This window comes from Bos mutus, chromosome 22 (genome assembly GCF_027580195.1).
Source record: "Bos mutus isolate GX-2022 chromosome 22, NWIPB_WYAK_1.1, whole genome shotgun sequence".
Taxonomy (NCBI): domain Eukaryota; kingdom Metazoa; phylum Chordata; class Mammalia; order Artiodactyla; family Bovidae; genus Bos; species Bos mutus.
This window is the reverse complement of record NC_091638.1, coordinates 65,579,851-65,594,705: the sequence shown is the minus strand read 5'-3', so window position 1 is coordinate 65,594,705 and position 14,855 is coordinate 65,579,851. Positions and strand designations below refer to the sequence as shown.

Sequence of the window (14,855 nt, the reverse complement as noted above, 5' to 3'; positions counted from 1 at the left end):
GAACTTCAGTGATACTGACACGTCGGTGTAGCTGCATCGCCTGTAACACACGGACCAACTGGTAGGGACGTCGGCAGTGGGAGTGACTGTGCGTGTGTGAGGGCGGGCAGAGTGTGCGAAAACTCTGCACCTTCCACTTGGATTTTGCTGCGAGCCTGAAAGTGCTCTAAAAATGAAAATCCATCCAAAAAAAACTTTTCAATAAATGGTACGTGACTTAGTCAGCTAGAAGGACTCTGTCACACACCTCTTCAGAAGTCATGCCTCTCTGAGGACCACACACCAGCCACAGGGATGCAGGCTGGACAAAAAGATGCAGACGGATAAGACCTTATAGTATGGATCCAATATTTTCTATGTCAAAAATGACTTCAAAAAAGAAAAAGACTTCCCAGGCCCTGGGAATTCCTGTTTGGCTTTGATTTGGTATTTCCAGCCCTAAAATTCCTTCCCCAAAGGGCTTCCATGGAGTAAATTGCATTGGAGAAGACTCAGAGGGACAGAAATGACAAATTAGTGATCTAGCGTACTTCAGCTCCAAAGGAAATGATTTCATTGTGACGTCTAGCTAAGTTTGAGCTAGGAATTTCACTGACAATCTTAGCCAAAAGCTTTCAGTGAAAGAAGAACTACTGACTGGGGCTTCCAAGGCAATAGGAGCTGTAGCAGCTTTGAGGTCCCAGGAAGAAACACCCAGGCGGACAGACTTCTGTCTCAGGGGCATTCTGAGCTCGTGAGCACCACTGGAAAACTCGACTGAGAGAGTTTAGACCCGTCTCCTTTCCAAGGTAATTGACAAGCATCTGAGGAATGGGACTTACTTCCTCCGGGATGTCCCACTGCAGCCGGGTAGGGTACGGGATGTTCGGGTTGGTGTCTCCTTTACAGTGTCCATCCTCCGTGTAACCCAGCTGGAAGCTGTCTGTGGCCATGACGTACTGTCAAAAATAAGACACATCTGTTAAGTCCAAGATCATCACAGGTACCTGTTACATACAAGTCACTGACCTCTCAAAGTACATCCTTTCGTTCTAGAAATGCAATCTAGACTTAACCATAACTACTTGCTTAGGGTCTGCTGAGCACTTGACATTCTGTGAACACCCACCTAATAAGGTACTCTGATCTCTACTTCAGGGTCATGAAAGATGGACCTGGAGAGGTTCGACAGTGTTTGGACAGGTAAGGAGCACAGCCAGAATTCAAGCTGAGTGTATGATGCGCAGAAAGTAGCTCAGAGCCTGCTTCTAGGTCCTGGCTGTGAGCTAGTACCGTCTGGGTGTTACCCTGATGGATACTGACCCTATAAGGTAGTAACTGCTGTTCTCACGCGTATAAATGAGAAGACCGCCTCAGTGAGGTGAAGAGTCTGTCCGAGTTCACACTTCTCAGGGAGCCAGGATGTGGGCCCAGGTGTGAATGCTCTCTGTTCACTGGCAGGTAATCTTAAGCCAGTTTATTCAATGGTATTTACTGAGCACCAACTATGAGTCAACCCTGAATATTCACTGGAAGGACTGATGCTGAAACTGAACCTCCAATACTTTGGCCACCTGATTCAAGAGCCGACTCATTGGAAAAGACCCTGATGCTGGGAAAGATTGAGGGCAGGAAGAGAAGGGGATGACAGAGGATGAGATGGTTGGACGGCATCACCAACTTAACGGACATGAGTTTGAGCAAACTGCAGGAGCTGGTGAAGGACAGGGAAGCCTGGCATGCTGCAGTCCATGGGGTAGCAAAGAGTCAGACGTGACTTAGCAACTGAACAACAGCTATGAGTCAGCAATGCTTCTGAGCGCCAGTGGACAAAGCAGACAGGAATTTCGCCTTTCTACAAAAGTTTACAGATGGCCACGACCAAGCGACTCCATTCTTAGGTATGGACTCAAAAGAAATGAAAACACAGGTTCACATACAACTTGTACACTGACGTTCACAGAAGCGATGGTTATAGTAGTTAAACAGCGAAAAGAGCCCAAATGTCCATCGAGTTATGAACAGATAAAATACGGTATTATCATGCGAAGGAATACTATTCAGCCATCAAAAGGAACAAAGCCCTAGTGGTTAGGATTCTGGACTTTCACTGCTGTGGGCCAGGTTCAATCCCCAGTTGGGGAACTGAGATCCCAAAAAAAATTTTTAAAAGGAATGAAGCCCTATAGAACAATATAGATGAATCCTGAAAACATTAGCCAGATACACAAGACCACATACTGTGTGGATTCTGTTTCTATGAAATGGCTAGAATAGCCAGAGACAGAAAGGAGATTAGTGGTTACCAAGGGTTGGGTGGGGTGGGGGTGCGGGGAGGTGTTTTATTTTGGGAGTGATGGAAGTGTCCTGGAATGAGACAGTGGTGATGGAAAGAACAACCATACTGAACTGTACACTTGAAGAGGTGAACTATATGCTTTGTGAATTACACCTGAATTTTTAAAAATAATAAAAATATTTTTTAAAAGGTATTTCTGCCCTCGAGGAGCTTACATTCCAGTAGGGGAAGCAAAATGAACAAAAAAAGAGCCCAAGGTCAGAGGGTGACACTGTTGGACAGTGAGCGGGGGAGAGCAGCGGCTCAGGGACGGGGAAGTGTAAGGCGGGCCTCATCTCACGCATGTGCGGTCAGTGCCCCTGTGAGCTGAGCCTGTGAAGGGGCCCAGCCTAGCTGTGTCGCATCAGAGCCCCCGAGTCCAACACAAACACCAGAAACACACAGACAGCCAACAGGACTCAGCTTGGACCAGATTTGTTTTTAATTGGCACAGGTGGCATCATTATACCAGCCCATTAATTGGCCCTGGTGTGGGCCTCCATGACAAGACGGTGGGTCAGTTCTCATCCACATAGGGAGCATCTGGGTTCCTGTTTGACCCCTGGAGTCACGGGCCACAGTGTCCATCAGGTGATTAACAGTTAAACACCACCGCATCCAACTGCTCACCCTGATGTAAGACTAAATCCTTTATCCTTATCTTATCCAGAGTACTGAAAAAATACGCCTGGCCTTGTCAGTATCCTGTAGATTTCTCTACTTGGTAAATGTACCTAATGTGATCCAGACTGCCTATGACTCAGAGATTTCTCTTTCACCCAAGTACTGCTCTGATGCTCTTATTACTGGGAAAGTCCTTGGAACAGGGTGTAATAGGCATGGACCATTACAAAGTGCAAAGAGACTTAAAGTGTCTCATTTCAACATTCAGCAGTGGTAAAGGGGTTTGATCTATGACAGATCTTTAGTTGAAAGGATCTCTCAGCCTTTGTCGGCATCAGCAAAGACAAGGGTGATGAAGAGCCTTTTTGACAACTTGGCTACTTTTATCACGTGTTAATGTCTTAGGACCACGCTGGTGTCTTACAGACTGGAGCAATTTTTTCTTTCCTTTTTAAAGGTTTCCCGGACAGGGGAGCTTGGCGTGCTGCAGTCCATCGGGTCGAAAAGAGCTGGACATGACTGAGCGACTGGACGCCAACAATGAACAGTGGTGAGGACTCCACACTCCCACTGCAGAGGGCTTGGCTTCGATCCCCAACTGGGGACTACGATCGCACGTTTTACGGCATAGCCAAAAAAATAAATAAATGTAAAGTGTTAGGTGGAGGGAGAGGATGACAGGCTTTGGTGGGTTTTTCGGTAACTTGGTAATTCTAAGAATTAAGCGAAGTGGGAAAAGGCACACTGCACTTTCATAAACCAAGATTTCAAGACCCTTGCTTTTATTTGGCCTAAAACTTGGCAGCTTTCAAAATAACCGAGCTTCAGTTCCGCCCTGAAGTCACTGCGTCTGAGCCAAGGCCACCTCATTATTTTGGCACCTTCAGGATGTGACAATAAATGTTTCCATTTCAGGAACCTCAGCCATACGTTGACAGTGCCAACAGCTGCTGAAAACATTGTAACTGGACGGATACTACCAAGTTTAATTCAGTCTGGGGTTTGCTTTTTCAATAGCAGTTTCTACGGTCAAGTTAAACTTTCAGACACTCACCTCCCAAAGGTGACCCATGATGGGCGCATCGGCCCAGGAGTGCTCCGCATTAATGCCCATCTTGCCGTTTTTAAAGACGATAAACGTGAATGATTTATCAAACCACCTGCACGACACAAAAATATTAATGCAACTGGCACGTTTACAAAGACAAAGCAAATCCAGACAATGTGTTTGTTTTCTTATGGATGGCCTCAACTGACTGTATCCACCCCTCCTATGGTTGGTAGAGGTGAACGACTCCCCACCGGTGATAATAGAAGTACATACAGAAGGGCCTCCCTGGTGGCTCGGCGGTAAAGAACTCTCCTGCCAATGCGGGAGATACAGGTTCAATCCCTGGTCCGGGAAGGTCCCAGCGTGCCTCAGAGCAAATAAACCCACGGGCCACAGCTACTGACCTGTGCTCTAGAGTCCAGGAGCTGCAGCTACTGAGACCTGCGCGCCCTCGAGCCTGTGCTCAGCAACAAGAAGCCATGGCAGGGACTTCCCTGGGGATCCAGTGGCTAAGACTCCACACTCCCAATGCAGGGGCCCCGGGTTCGATACTTGGTCAGGGAACTAGATCCCACAGGCTACAACTAAGATTTTGCATGCGGCAACTAAAGATCCCATGTGTTGCAACTAAGAACCAGCACAGCCAAATAAATAAATACATCTAAAAGAGAGAGAGAAGCCACTCTAATGAGAAGCCCGAGCACTGCAACTAGTGCTCGCTGCGACTGGAGAGGAGCCTGCACGGCAACGAAAATCCAGCACAGCCAAAAATAAATCATTCTTTTTAAAAAGTTTAAAAAAAAAGGTACACATAGAACCCTAACTCACTGGTTTCTCTCCTGCTCCCGACACAGAGATAAGCATTTGGGTACTGGGGACCAGAAGGAGAACAGGCTGTATTGTTATAACGAGAAAGGATGCATAAGACACTGGCAGAGAGGCAGGAAGCCGCAAGGTCGTCCTCGGGTATCTGCTGGGGGCGTGGCTCTGGGACCCACTGGCCGATAAGGAAACCTGAGGCTGCTCCGGCCCCAGAGTCGGCCCTCTGCAGCCACAGGCTCCACAACCAAGGCTCTGAAACACGCTCCCTGATCCACAGGTGGTTGAACCCCACGGACACGGAGGACCAACTGTGCCTGCACCCCCCTTCCCCCACCTCGGCCAACCCTCACCCCCAACCTGATGGGCAGTCAGGACCTCCCTTCACAGGGAAGGGGATGGAGGATCCAGGAAGTGGAGCAGGCTCACCCAATCACATGACGAATGAGCAGAGCCAAAGCCGACATCCAGGTCAGGCCCTGGGCAGCCCCTTCTCACGAGCATCTCCAAATGGAGGAGGTCACGCAGAGGGGAAGAATCTCAAGGCTGCTGCTTACGTGTGTGCGTGACAGTTTGGGTGGAAAGAAGAAACTCCCCAGTCGTATTTTCACGGCCCCCTTGCTTCAGCGGATGCTTACGGCTGGGTGTCAGCCATAGGCAATGCTTCTTCCAGGTCTCAGGCAAAGCACTGTGTTTCAGAAGGTAAGCGCGATACCTGTCGAAACACCTGCCATGCAGCAGGGACTTGGCGTAGCTGTCCATCGACGTTTCCGGGTCCTCCTCCCTGTATCCCTGCTCGGTTTCGTCTAACGTCACGAAGAACGCTGCTTTTTCCACGGCATCCAGAGACTGCTTGTTTTTCCCGTGTCCAAAATAGGCCTGGCGACACCTGGCCCAGGGGACCCTGCGGTGAGGATTAAGTACCATGAGACCTGCAGCAATTTGGTGACATCTCCTTCGAGGCACATGCGAAAGGACAACGTTTTTCAGTTCTCAGTGTTTTAGGGGTTTAAGGAAAACTCGGCGTTAAAGACTTTCTCCATCTGCAACTGCCTGCCTGCCTGCCGGCTGGGCCGCCTGGTTGGAGGGCAGGGGTCTCGCCTTCTCCTTGTACCTGCTCCAGGGACGTTGCAGGTGGGGAACTTCATCCATAAATGCCGAGTGAAGGACAAGAGGGCAGATGGGCCCGGAGCTCTGCCGTCCGGGGCAGCAGAGCCCCAGCCAGGCAGGGGCCTTCCTTGTGGCCTTCTGACCCTCTCCATGCGACCATCCCTTGGAAACTACAGCGAGGGCCAAGAGCACAGCCCTGGTGCCGGGACCAGCTCAAGTTCACAGACCCCGACACCACTGTCCCATCTTTCAGATGAGGAAACCGAGGCACAGGCAGGAGGTCACAGTGCCCTTCGTGGTGGGTCGGGACTACTACCCAGGCCAGCCAGTCCCGAGCCCACACGCCCATGCTACAAATGGCCACACGACAGCCTGGTGATGAGGGGCGCCCCCGGGAGCCGAATCCAGGGATTCTTTTCCATCCTGCCCCATGTGGGGTGCACGGAGCTGATGGGACACCCAATTCCCGAGAGGCGCCCCAGCTGTGGCCTCTCCAGATAGCTCCTGGGCCCCTTCACTCAGGCCCCCTACCCCACTACCCTTCCAGGCCAGGACCACCTGTCTCTGTCTCCCGCCCTCTTCTCCCCACCGAGTGCTCAACCCAGAATCCCAGGCGTGCCACAAAGCCCAGAAGCACAACAGGTGGCATCGCAGGCCCAGCTCCAACCGCTGATCTCGACGCCTGGGGACAGTGGTGACCACGAGAATCGCTGGTACGTGCTCAGCACCTAGGTAGGTGAGGTGGGGCATAGTCCTCATGGGGACGTGTCGGGGGCGTTGCTCGCTGAGTCTGCACCCTGCCCCTCTCTGCCTCACTGGCCACCCCCAGTGACGCTCGGTCAGCACCCGGGACCCAAGGTTCTTCCCCAGGATGCGTCCCCTCTGTTCCAGCCGAGCCCTTGCCACCCAGCAACGGCCGCCCTCCAGCCTCTTGGACTGAGTCTCCTCTTTACTAACACTGCCCATGTCCAGCCCCGGAACCCCCCGGACCAGAATATAAGTCTGGGGTTTCCCAGGTGGTGCTAGTGGTCAAGAGCCTGCCTGCCAATGCAGAGACCGTGGGTTCGATCCCTGGGTGGGGAAGATCCCCTGTAGGAGGGCAGGGTGAACCTCTCTAGTCTTCTTGCCTGGAGAATCCCAAGGACAGAGGAGCCTGGCGGGCTACAGTCCGTGGGGTCACACGTGGGACACAGTCGAGAGACTGAGCATGCACGCAGTCACTCCAGGCTAACGCGGCCCCTTTATCAGCGCCTGGTCACAGAATTAAGCCCAAATGTGGCTGGGTACAAGGGCCCCACTCCACAGCTCCCAGCATCTTCTCCCCAGACATCTCTGCTGCCCGTCGGTCATCCCGGCTCAGCACCGCCCTCTGCGTGCCCTCGCCTGGGTCTCTTCCTCTTCTCTGCAGGACAGTCACTCACCATCTTGCTCCCAGCACCACCCTAACAGCAGCCACACTGCCGGCCCCAGGGGTCCTCATCAGGGACCACACTGAACCAGAAGCCCTGGGCAAAGCCTGAAGACAGACTTGCTTGTCCCCCAAGTGCTCCCCTCCCGATCCCAAACAGACTAGCTCAGCCCCAGAGATATCAGAGCCCAGGCTGTACAGGCCAGGCCCTTGAGCTTTAACCCTGACATGGAGGCCTTGGCTAAACTTGTCTGTTTCCTAAGTCCAACATGCCCAAGGGCTTCCCTGCCGGCTCAGCGTTCACCTGAGAATTCACCAGCCAGTGCAGGGGACAAGCTTCGATCCCTGGTCTGGGAAGATTCCATATGACGCGGAGCAACTAAGCCTGTGTGCCAACTACTGAGCCTGTGCTCTGGAGCCTGGGAACCGCATCGACTGAGCCCGGGTGCCCTAGAGTCTGTGCTCTGCAACAAACCAGGTCAAAGCAACGCGAAGGACGTGCACCACAGCTAGAGAGCAGCCTCCGCTCTCAGAAACCAGAGAAAGCCCTTGTGCGGCAACAAAGACCCAGCAGAGCCAGACTAAATAACATTATTTAAAAACAAAACAACAACCAAAAACATGCCGCAGCCCACATGACAACGCCTACTTCCTTCCTTCAGTCACGCGTCCCGAGATCCACGCACACGCATACCCGCCTGTCACACAGACGGCCAAGGGGACCCGGGAACAAAGCCGAGCCCAGCGCGGCAGGCCGGGGACCTGCTTCCCCACCAGGGGGGACCCTGGTGAGGAGAGGACCCTGAGCCCCCGAAACACGACAGCATCTTGGAGGGGCCGCACACCTGTCTGCTCCCCTGGTGAGGAGAGAACCCCGAGACCCCCCGACAGCCCCCAGCATCTTCGGAGGACCGCACACCTGTTTGCCCCCCTGGTGGGGAGAGAACCCTGAGACCCCCCCGACAGCCCCCCGGCGTCTTGGAGGGGCCGCACACCTGTCCGCCGCCGTAAGCGCCGCCAGCTTGGCCTCCCCGGGCTGCGGCTCCGACGGGTCCTCCAGGATCCGCTGCACCTGCTGCTCGATCTCGCGGGGCCTCAGCAGCCGGCCGTCGTGGTAGAGCCAGACCTTGAAGTAGCGGCCCCGGTGGAAGACGACGATGTGCTTGCTGTCCCTCAGGTGCTGGATGGTGTCTGCGGGGGGCGGGGGCAGGCATCCAGGGGCACGTGGTTAGAGGAGGAGAGAACACACCCTCGACGGCACCACCTCCTGTCCCTGCGTCACTCGGCTCTGCTCAGAGTCCACTTCCCACAAGCTTGCAGAGGGCTCGGAGCTCTGGGCTGGGGCAGGCCTGGGCGCTGGCTCCGCTTGGCCACCCCCGGATGTGTCACCCGGGCCAAAGGGCCGACGGGGGGCGGTCCTAAGTGGTACCGGTCTGTCCCCTTGCATTTGTGAGGGCATCCCGGCTGGAACAGACAGGCACCCCCTACACTGGGCAGTAAGGAAGGCAGGGGTCAGGGGTCCTAGGTCAGGCTACTGGGCCACAAATCTGGCTCCCCCTGAAGACAATAAACTTCCTTGCTGGTCCAGTGGTTAGGAATATGCGCTTTCACTGCAGGAGGCATGGGTTCAATTCCCGGTCGGTCAGGGAACTAAGATCCCTCGTGCCGCACCATGCGGCCAAAAAAAAAAAATTCCTAACCCAATCTGGGAAAAAAACTACTGTAAGACATCCTTCAATTGAAGAGAAACTGAGTCAGTTAAATTAATTAACTGTCCAGGCCTGAGAAAGACAAAGGCAGTTCAACAGAAGGAAGGTTCTTCAGCCTGAAATCTCTGAAACCTTAGGAGAGGCCTTGAGCCACTGGTGTGGTCTTCTCTGATGTCTCCTGAGCACAAGGATGGGAAGTTTTGATTTCCGAAGGAGCCCTGAGTGGGCTACCCACCTGTCTCCTCTCCCGGGATCCGAGAAGTATTAAACATGCGCTCCCACTGGGCGGAGCAGAGCGGAATCGTAGACCCCAGAAGAAGAATCTGTAACAGAAATATGTCTCAAACAAAAATTCAAGGAGCAAATTAAGTCCACGCATTTAAATGCTGGATTTGTTTTCCGGGCCCATAGCATGGCTGGACCTAATCTCCAAACTCTGTAAGAACGGGGGTTCCCTGGGATACCATGCACCCTGGGGTTTGCTGAAACAGACCAGAGCACAGAACCCTGCATCTTATTCGTAAATAACACGTCCTCAGCAGGCTCCACGCTTCTACCGCAGGGAGCACGTTTTCAACCCCTAGTTTCGGAACTGAGATGAGATCCTGAGTGCTGCATAGTGTAGTTAAAAGAAAGAAAGAAAGATGCTGACACTTAAGTCAAAGGAGTAGTTAAAAAAAAAAAAAAGGCCTCAAGACTTCCTTGCTGGTCTAGTGGTTAAGAATCTGCCTGTCAGTGCAGGGGACACGGGTTCGACCCCTGGTCTGGGAAGATCCCACGTGCCACAGAGAAACAACTGAGTCCGCATGCGGCATCTCCCGAAGCCCGTAGGCCCTACAGCCTGTGTTCTGCAACAAGAAAAGCCTCTGTAATATGAGAAGCCCGCTCACAGCAACCAAGAGTAGCCCCGGCTTACCACACCTAGAGAAAGTCCCTGTGCAGCAACAAAGACTCAGCACGGTCAAAAATATCAATAAATTAATAAACAAAAAGAATTTTTGTAAAGGCCTGACATCTATATTATTTCCTTCACAAGCAAGAGAGGGTTTCCTCAAAGGACAAATTACAGAACTAAAGTGCATCAGACATATATCCATTTAGGACACTACAGAAGAGAATTAAATCTCAAAGTAATTATGTTGAGGGAAAGAGGTCAAAACAAAAAAGTTAAAAGTGAATGGGGATTCCCTGGTGGTCCAGTGGTTAAGAATCCATCTTTCAGTGCAAGGGATATGGGTTGGATCCCTAGTCAGGGAACTAAGACCCTTCTAGTGCGCCGCAACTAGAAGGTCCATGCTCTGCAAGTAAATATCCTGTATGATGCAACAAGGACCCTGCGTGCTGCAAACGAGACCCGACACGGCCAAATAAACACTGGTTGGTCTAGTCGCTCAGTCGTGTCTGACTCTTTGCGACCCCATGGATTGGAGCCCGCCAGGCTCCTCTGTCCATGGGATTCTCCAGGCAAGAATACTGGAGTGGGTTGCCATTTCCTTCTCCAGGGGATCTTTCCAAACCCAGGGATTGAACCCGGGTCTCCTACACTGCAGGTGGATTCTTTACCGACTGAACCACCAGGGAAGCCCCGAAATAATGAATGTTTAAAATAAAAAAAAAAGCAAGCACAAGCTGTAAGAATCCACTTACAGAAAACGCAAGCTAATCTAGAGTGACAGAAAGCAGATCAGGGTGATGGTGGGGAGCAGAGACGGACACAGAGGCGCACAGAGGAACCCAGGGTGGGCCGGTGGGCGGGGGTCTCACTCACTTAACTGTGATGGTTTCACATGTACAGAGATACACATCAGAACGTCAGAACTCATTACAGTGGGTGCTTTGAAGGTGTGCTGTGTATCAATTACACCTGGATAAAGCTGTTTTAAAGAATTTTTTAAAAAGCAGTCTGGGACTTCCCCAATGGTCCAGTGGTCAAGAGCCCACGTTGCAGTGGAGGTTGTGTGGGTTCCATCCCTGGTTGGGGAACCAAGATCCCACGTGTCATGGAGCAACTAAGCCATAAGCCACCACAAAGACCTGAACAGCCAAATAAAAACGTTTTTTTCTTTTAAGAAAAAAGCACTTTGCGTGCATACCGGTTTGATTTCCTCCCGGTCCAGTTTGCGTCTGTAAAGCAGGATGGCGTGGATCCCGTTGCCAGCTCTTGCCGCCTGGATGTGAGTCGGTATGATATACAGCAAGTCCTGACACAAAACACACAGCATTAGGGGGAATGTTCATGGAAAGACAGCGAACTTCAATACACAGCGAATGTATTCCTCCTACACATGTGTTCACGACACCTGCTCTGCTGTTTCAAGCTTCCAAGCAATTGTCGGGCTATGAAAGGTAAGAGTATATTTTAAAATTAAATGGTAAATAAATATAATTCAAGTCTAAAAAAAGATAACAGTACTACATCCTAAATATCCTCATATAATGCATAAAAAGGAAAGCGGAAATTAAAAACAGCAATTAGATAATTAGGATGCTTTCTGAATGAGAAGTAACCAAAGGTTAAAATAACCTTTTATATAGAGTAGTGCTGGCAAATTTTTAGAAACACATTTCTAAGTGTTTATATTTTTCAAGTCCAAGGGTCGCTTGTCTGTCTCAACGATACTTTGAGAGAAATTATATGTGTGTGGTTGCCCCCCGATTACATGGGAAATAGATACCAAAGTCTTTGGGAACAAAAGGGGACCAGATGGGCAATTCACTCTAAAAAGTATTTTTCTGGGCCATGTCAACAGTTTTTCTCTAAGTCTGACCTTGTTTCCAAAGGACAAGAACAATTATTTTTAAAGAAAAGAAATTTTAAAGGAGAAAAACAGAAAAAGCAAACAATAAGACAGATATAAGTGAAGTGAAGTTGCTCAGTCGTGTCTCTTTGCGACCCCATGGACTGTAACCTACCAGGCTCCTCTGTCCATGGGATTTTCTAGGCAAGAGGACTGGAGTGGGTTGCCATTTCCTTCTCCAGGGGATCTTCCTGACTCAGGGATTGAACCCAGGTCTCCCGCACTGCAGGCAGAAGCTTTACCCTCTGAGCCACCAGGGAAGATCTAAGATAGATATAAGGAGAAGGCAAAAAATATAAAAGAAAGCAAAGAGGAGAAAGAAGGGGAAAGACAGATTCAGCAGCAATTTAAGGCCAGTTATCAGACACCGGTGGTGGTTAGCTGCTCCCTTACGTCTTATGCCTTTGCAACCCCATGGACAATAGCCCTTCAGGCTCCTCTCTCCACGGATTTCCCAGACAAGAATACTGGAGTGGGTTGCCATGCCCTCCTACAAGGGATCTTCCTGACCCAGGGATCGAACACACATCTCCTGCATTGCAGGCTGATTCTTCACCTGCTGAGTCATCAGGGAACCCCAAGGAGGTGCTTCTAACAAAATAGTGGGGTTTGCTCTCCAGACCACCCATGTCTCAAAAGGCAAGAAAGACCAAAGAGACATGAAAATAACAGGGTGGGACCCACGTCACCCCAGGGCCCAGAAGGACAAGCTTAGTACGTGGACGAGCTCTCAGCTGACCAACAGGTCAGGAGCGGGCAGGGATGTGGGCCTTCAGCATTACTCAGGCTCAGTTAGGAAAACAGAGGGAAAGGTTTGCTGCGTGAGGAGTCCCGATCGCCACGAGACCATTTCTGCAATCCAAATTCCTCTGCAGCAGCTCGGTGGGCGCCCTTGAATGTCACTGGAAATACAAAAGGACCTCCACGGGCCCCTGTGCTGTGGACGGCAGGTCCTGGGCTCCCTGACGGGGGTGTGAGGCCTTGGGTGGGGGAAGCAGAGCCAGGGGAGGCCCAGAGCATCCCCAGGCAGCCCGCAGGGCCGGGCCGGGCCACCTGGGGCCTGGTCTCCCCCGAAAGCCACGGGCCCGTGGGACTCACCATCGCGAAGTAGTTGCTGTTCACCATCAGCGGCCCTCGTCCTCGGAGGTAGATGTATTCCTCCCACCAGTCGCTCACCTGTTAGGTGCAAGCAGGAGAGAGCACGGTCAGGCTTAACCAGGCTGCCCGGGACAGGGTGGGCGCATTTACAGCATTTCTCTCTCTCTCGGGGCCAAGTCAGCCCCAGTGAGGCCGAATGCAAAACAGCGGGCACCGGAAGATGGCTTTATTCAAGTCAAGACTCAGCTACAGGGTACATCACCTTCATTTCATAGACAGTTTAAAAAATAAAAACACCAAATGGGAAAGAAATGATCAGTGTCTGGCTGCTCTAACATTTCTTAACAGTGAACACCACCAGTAACTGTCCACAGACTGCCTCTCCCCTTCTGCTCCCACAGCTTCCACTCTGCGTGCAGCCACCCCGGGGCCACGTGTCCTGTCTTCCCAGCATCCCTCAGGAGGCCAGCAGTCTTGTCCTAACCACACCCACAGCCTTCGGGACCCAAGGATCACCATCCTTCCACTTTGTGTGAAAGATTCTTATGGTGCCCACCTAAGAATCTAAGTACCTGTGAAAACTTTCACAGACTCAAAACACCCATGTCACCAGTGCAGGATCAAACCCTGACGTGACTTGCCCACCCACCCTGGACTCCGACTGCTCTCTCCGGTCATGACTCGCCCCATGCCTGTGCCCCTGGTGTGCCCCACCCACCAGTTCTGTCTGGGTCACACCTTCTCTTCCACCCTGTTGTTCAGTCACTAAGTCACGTCTGACTCTTTGTGACCCCATGGACTGCAACCTGCCAGGCTTCCCTGTCCTCCACTATCTCCTAGAGCTTGCTCAAACTCATGTCCATTGAGTCAGTGATGCCATCCAACCATCTCATCCTATCACCCACCCTCTTCTTCTCCTGCCTTCAATTTTGCCCAACATCAGTCTTTTCCAATGAATCGGCTCTTTGCATCAAGTGGCCAAAGTATTAGAGTGTCAGCTTTAGCATCAGTCCTTCCAATGAATATTCAGGGCTGACTTCCTTTAGGATTGACTGGCTTGATCTCCTTGCTGTCCAAGGGATGCTCAAGAGTCTTCTCTAGCACCACAATTCGAAAGCATCAACTCTTCAGAGCTCAGCCTTCTTTATGGTCCAAGTCTTCCACACTAGCTGTTCCTCAAAGCTCAACTCCTCTGCCTGTTTCATCCACCACTTGTCTCCTTCCACTGGCCATATGTAGGGAAGCTCAACTGGCTCAGGAACAAATTATATTCCTACACAAAATTCCACCAAGAAAAACAGCATGTTTGTATACTCACATAATTGGTAGCCCACCAGGATTTTAGCTTCAAATACCACTGCAATCTTGGTCCCAGATTGACAGCAAAATCTTGTGCCAGAGCCGTCATCCGTGTAAAGTCTCCCTCCTTCATAAGAGGCTTCACAGATTCCAAGTACTGGGGTTAAGGGAAAAAACATAAGCCCAGCTAAAATAGAAGGTTTCTTTCCTTATGCCTTAGAAAAAGGCTAGTCTTCACTCAAGTTAGCTAACTTCAATACTAAAGGACATTTTACATCAGGGATAACTCAACAATTAAACTTTTGGGGGGACATCGCCAGTGGTCCAGCCGCTAAGGCTCCGAGCTCCCAGTGCCAGGGGCCTGGGTTCAATCCCTTGTCAGGGAACTAGGTCTCACATACTGCAACTAAGAGTTCGTATGCTACAACTATAAGACCCCGCATGCTGAAATTAAGACCTGAAGCAGCCAAATTAATTAATTATATTTAAAAAAATAACTTCTTTGTCCTTTTACTGGCATGCACCCTCCTCAGATCTTGAATCAGCACAAAATCACCAAAGTGGACTCTAGACTGACAAGATCAAGATTTGGTCAACAATGAGCTTTTAATGTGTGGGGTTT

General features: G+C 51.1%; 1 protein-coding gene across 1 annotated transcript in view; it reads right to left on the bottom strand.

Moving 5' to 3' along the window:
* The window catches only part of CPT1A (carnitine palmitoyltransferase 1A), a 60,423-nt gene that overhangs the window by 15,731 nt on the left and 29,837 nt on the right, over nucleotides 1-14,855 (bottom strand). The window contains exons 6-13 of the mRNA XM_070360349.1: nucleotides 14,253-14,390; nucleotides 12,935-13,012; nucleotides 11,132-11,239; nucleotides 9,274-9,361; nucleotides 8,325-8,520; nucleotides 5,527-5,715; nucleotides 3,996-4,101; nucleotides 822-938 (exon numbers count right to left, since the gene is read on the bottom strand). Of these exons, the coding sequence (XP_070216450.1) occupies nucleotides 822-938; nucleotides 3,996-4,101; nucleotides 5,527-5,715; nucleotides 8,325-8,520; nucleotides 9,274-9,361; nucleotides 11,132-11,239; nucleotides 12,935-13,012; nucleotides 14,253-14,390 (1,020 nt within the window). The remainder of the gene's footprint in view (nucleotides 1-821; nucleotides 939-3,995; nucleotides 4,102-5,526; nucleotides 5,716-8,324; nucleotides 8,521-9,273; nucleotides 9,362-11,131; nucleotides 11,240-12,934; nucleotides 13,013-14,252; nucleotides 14,391-14,855) is intronic.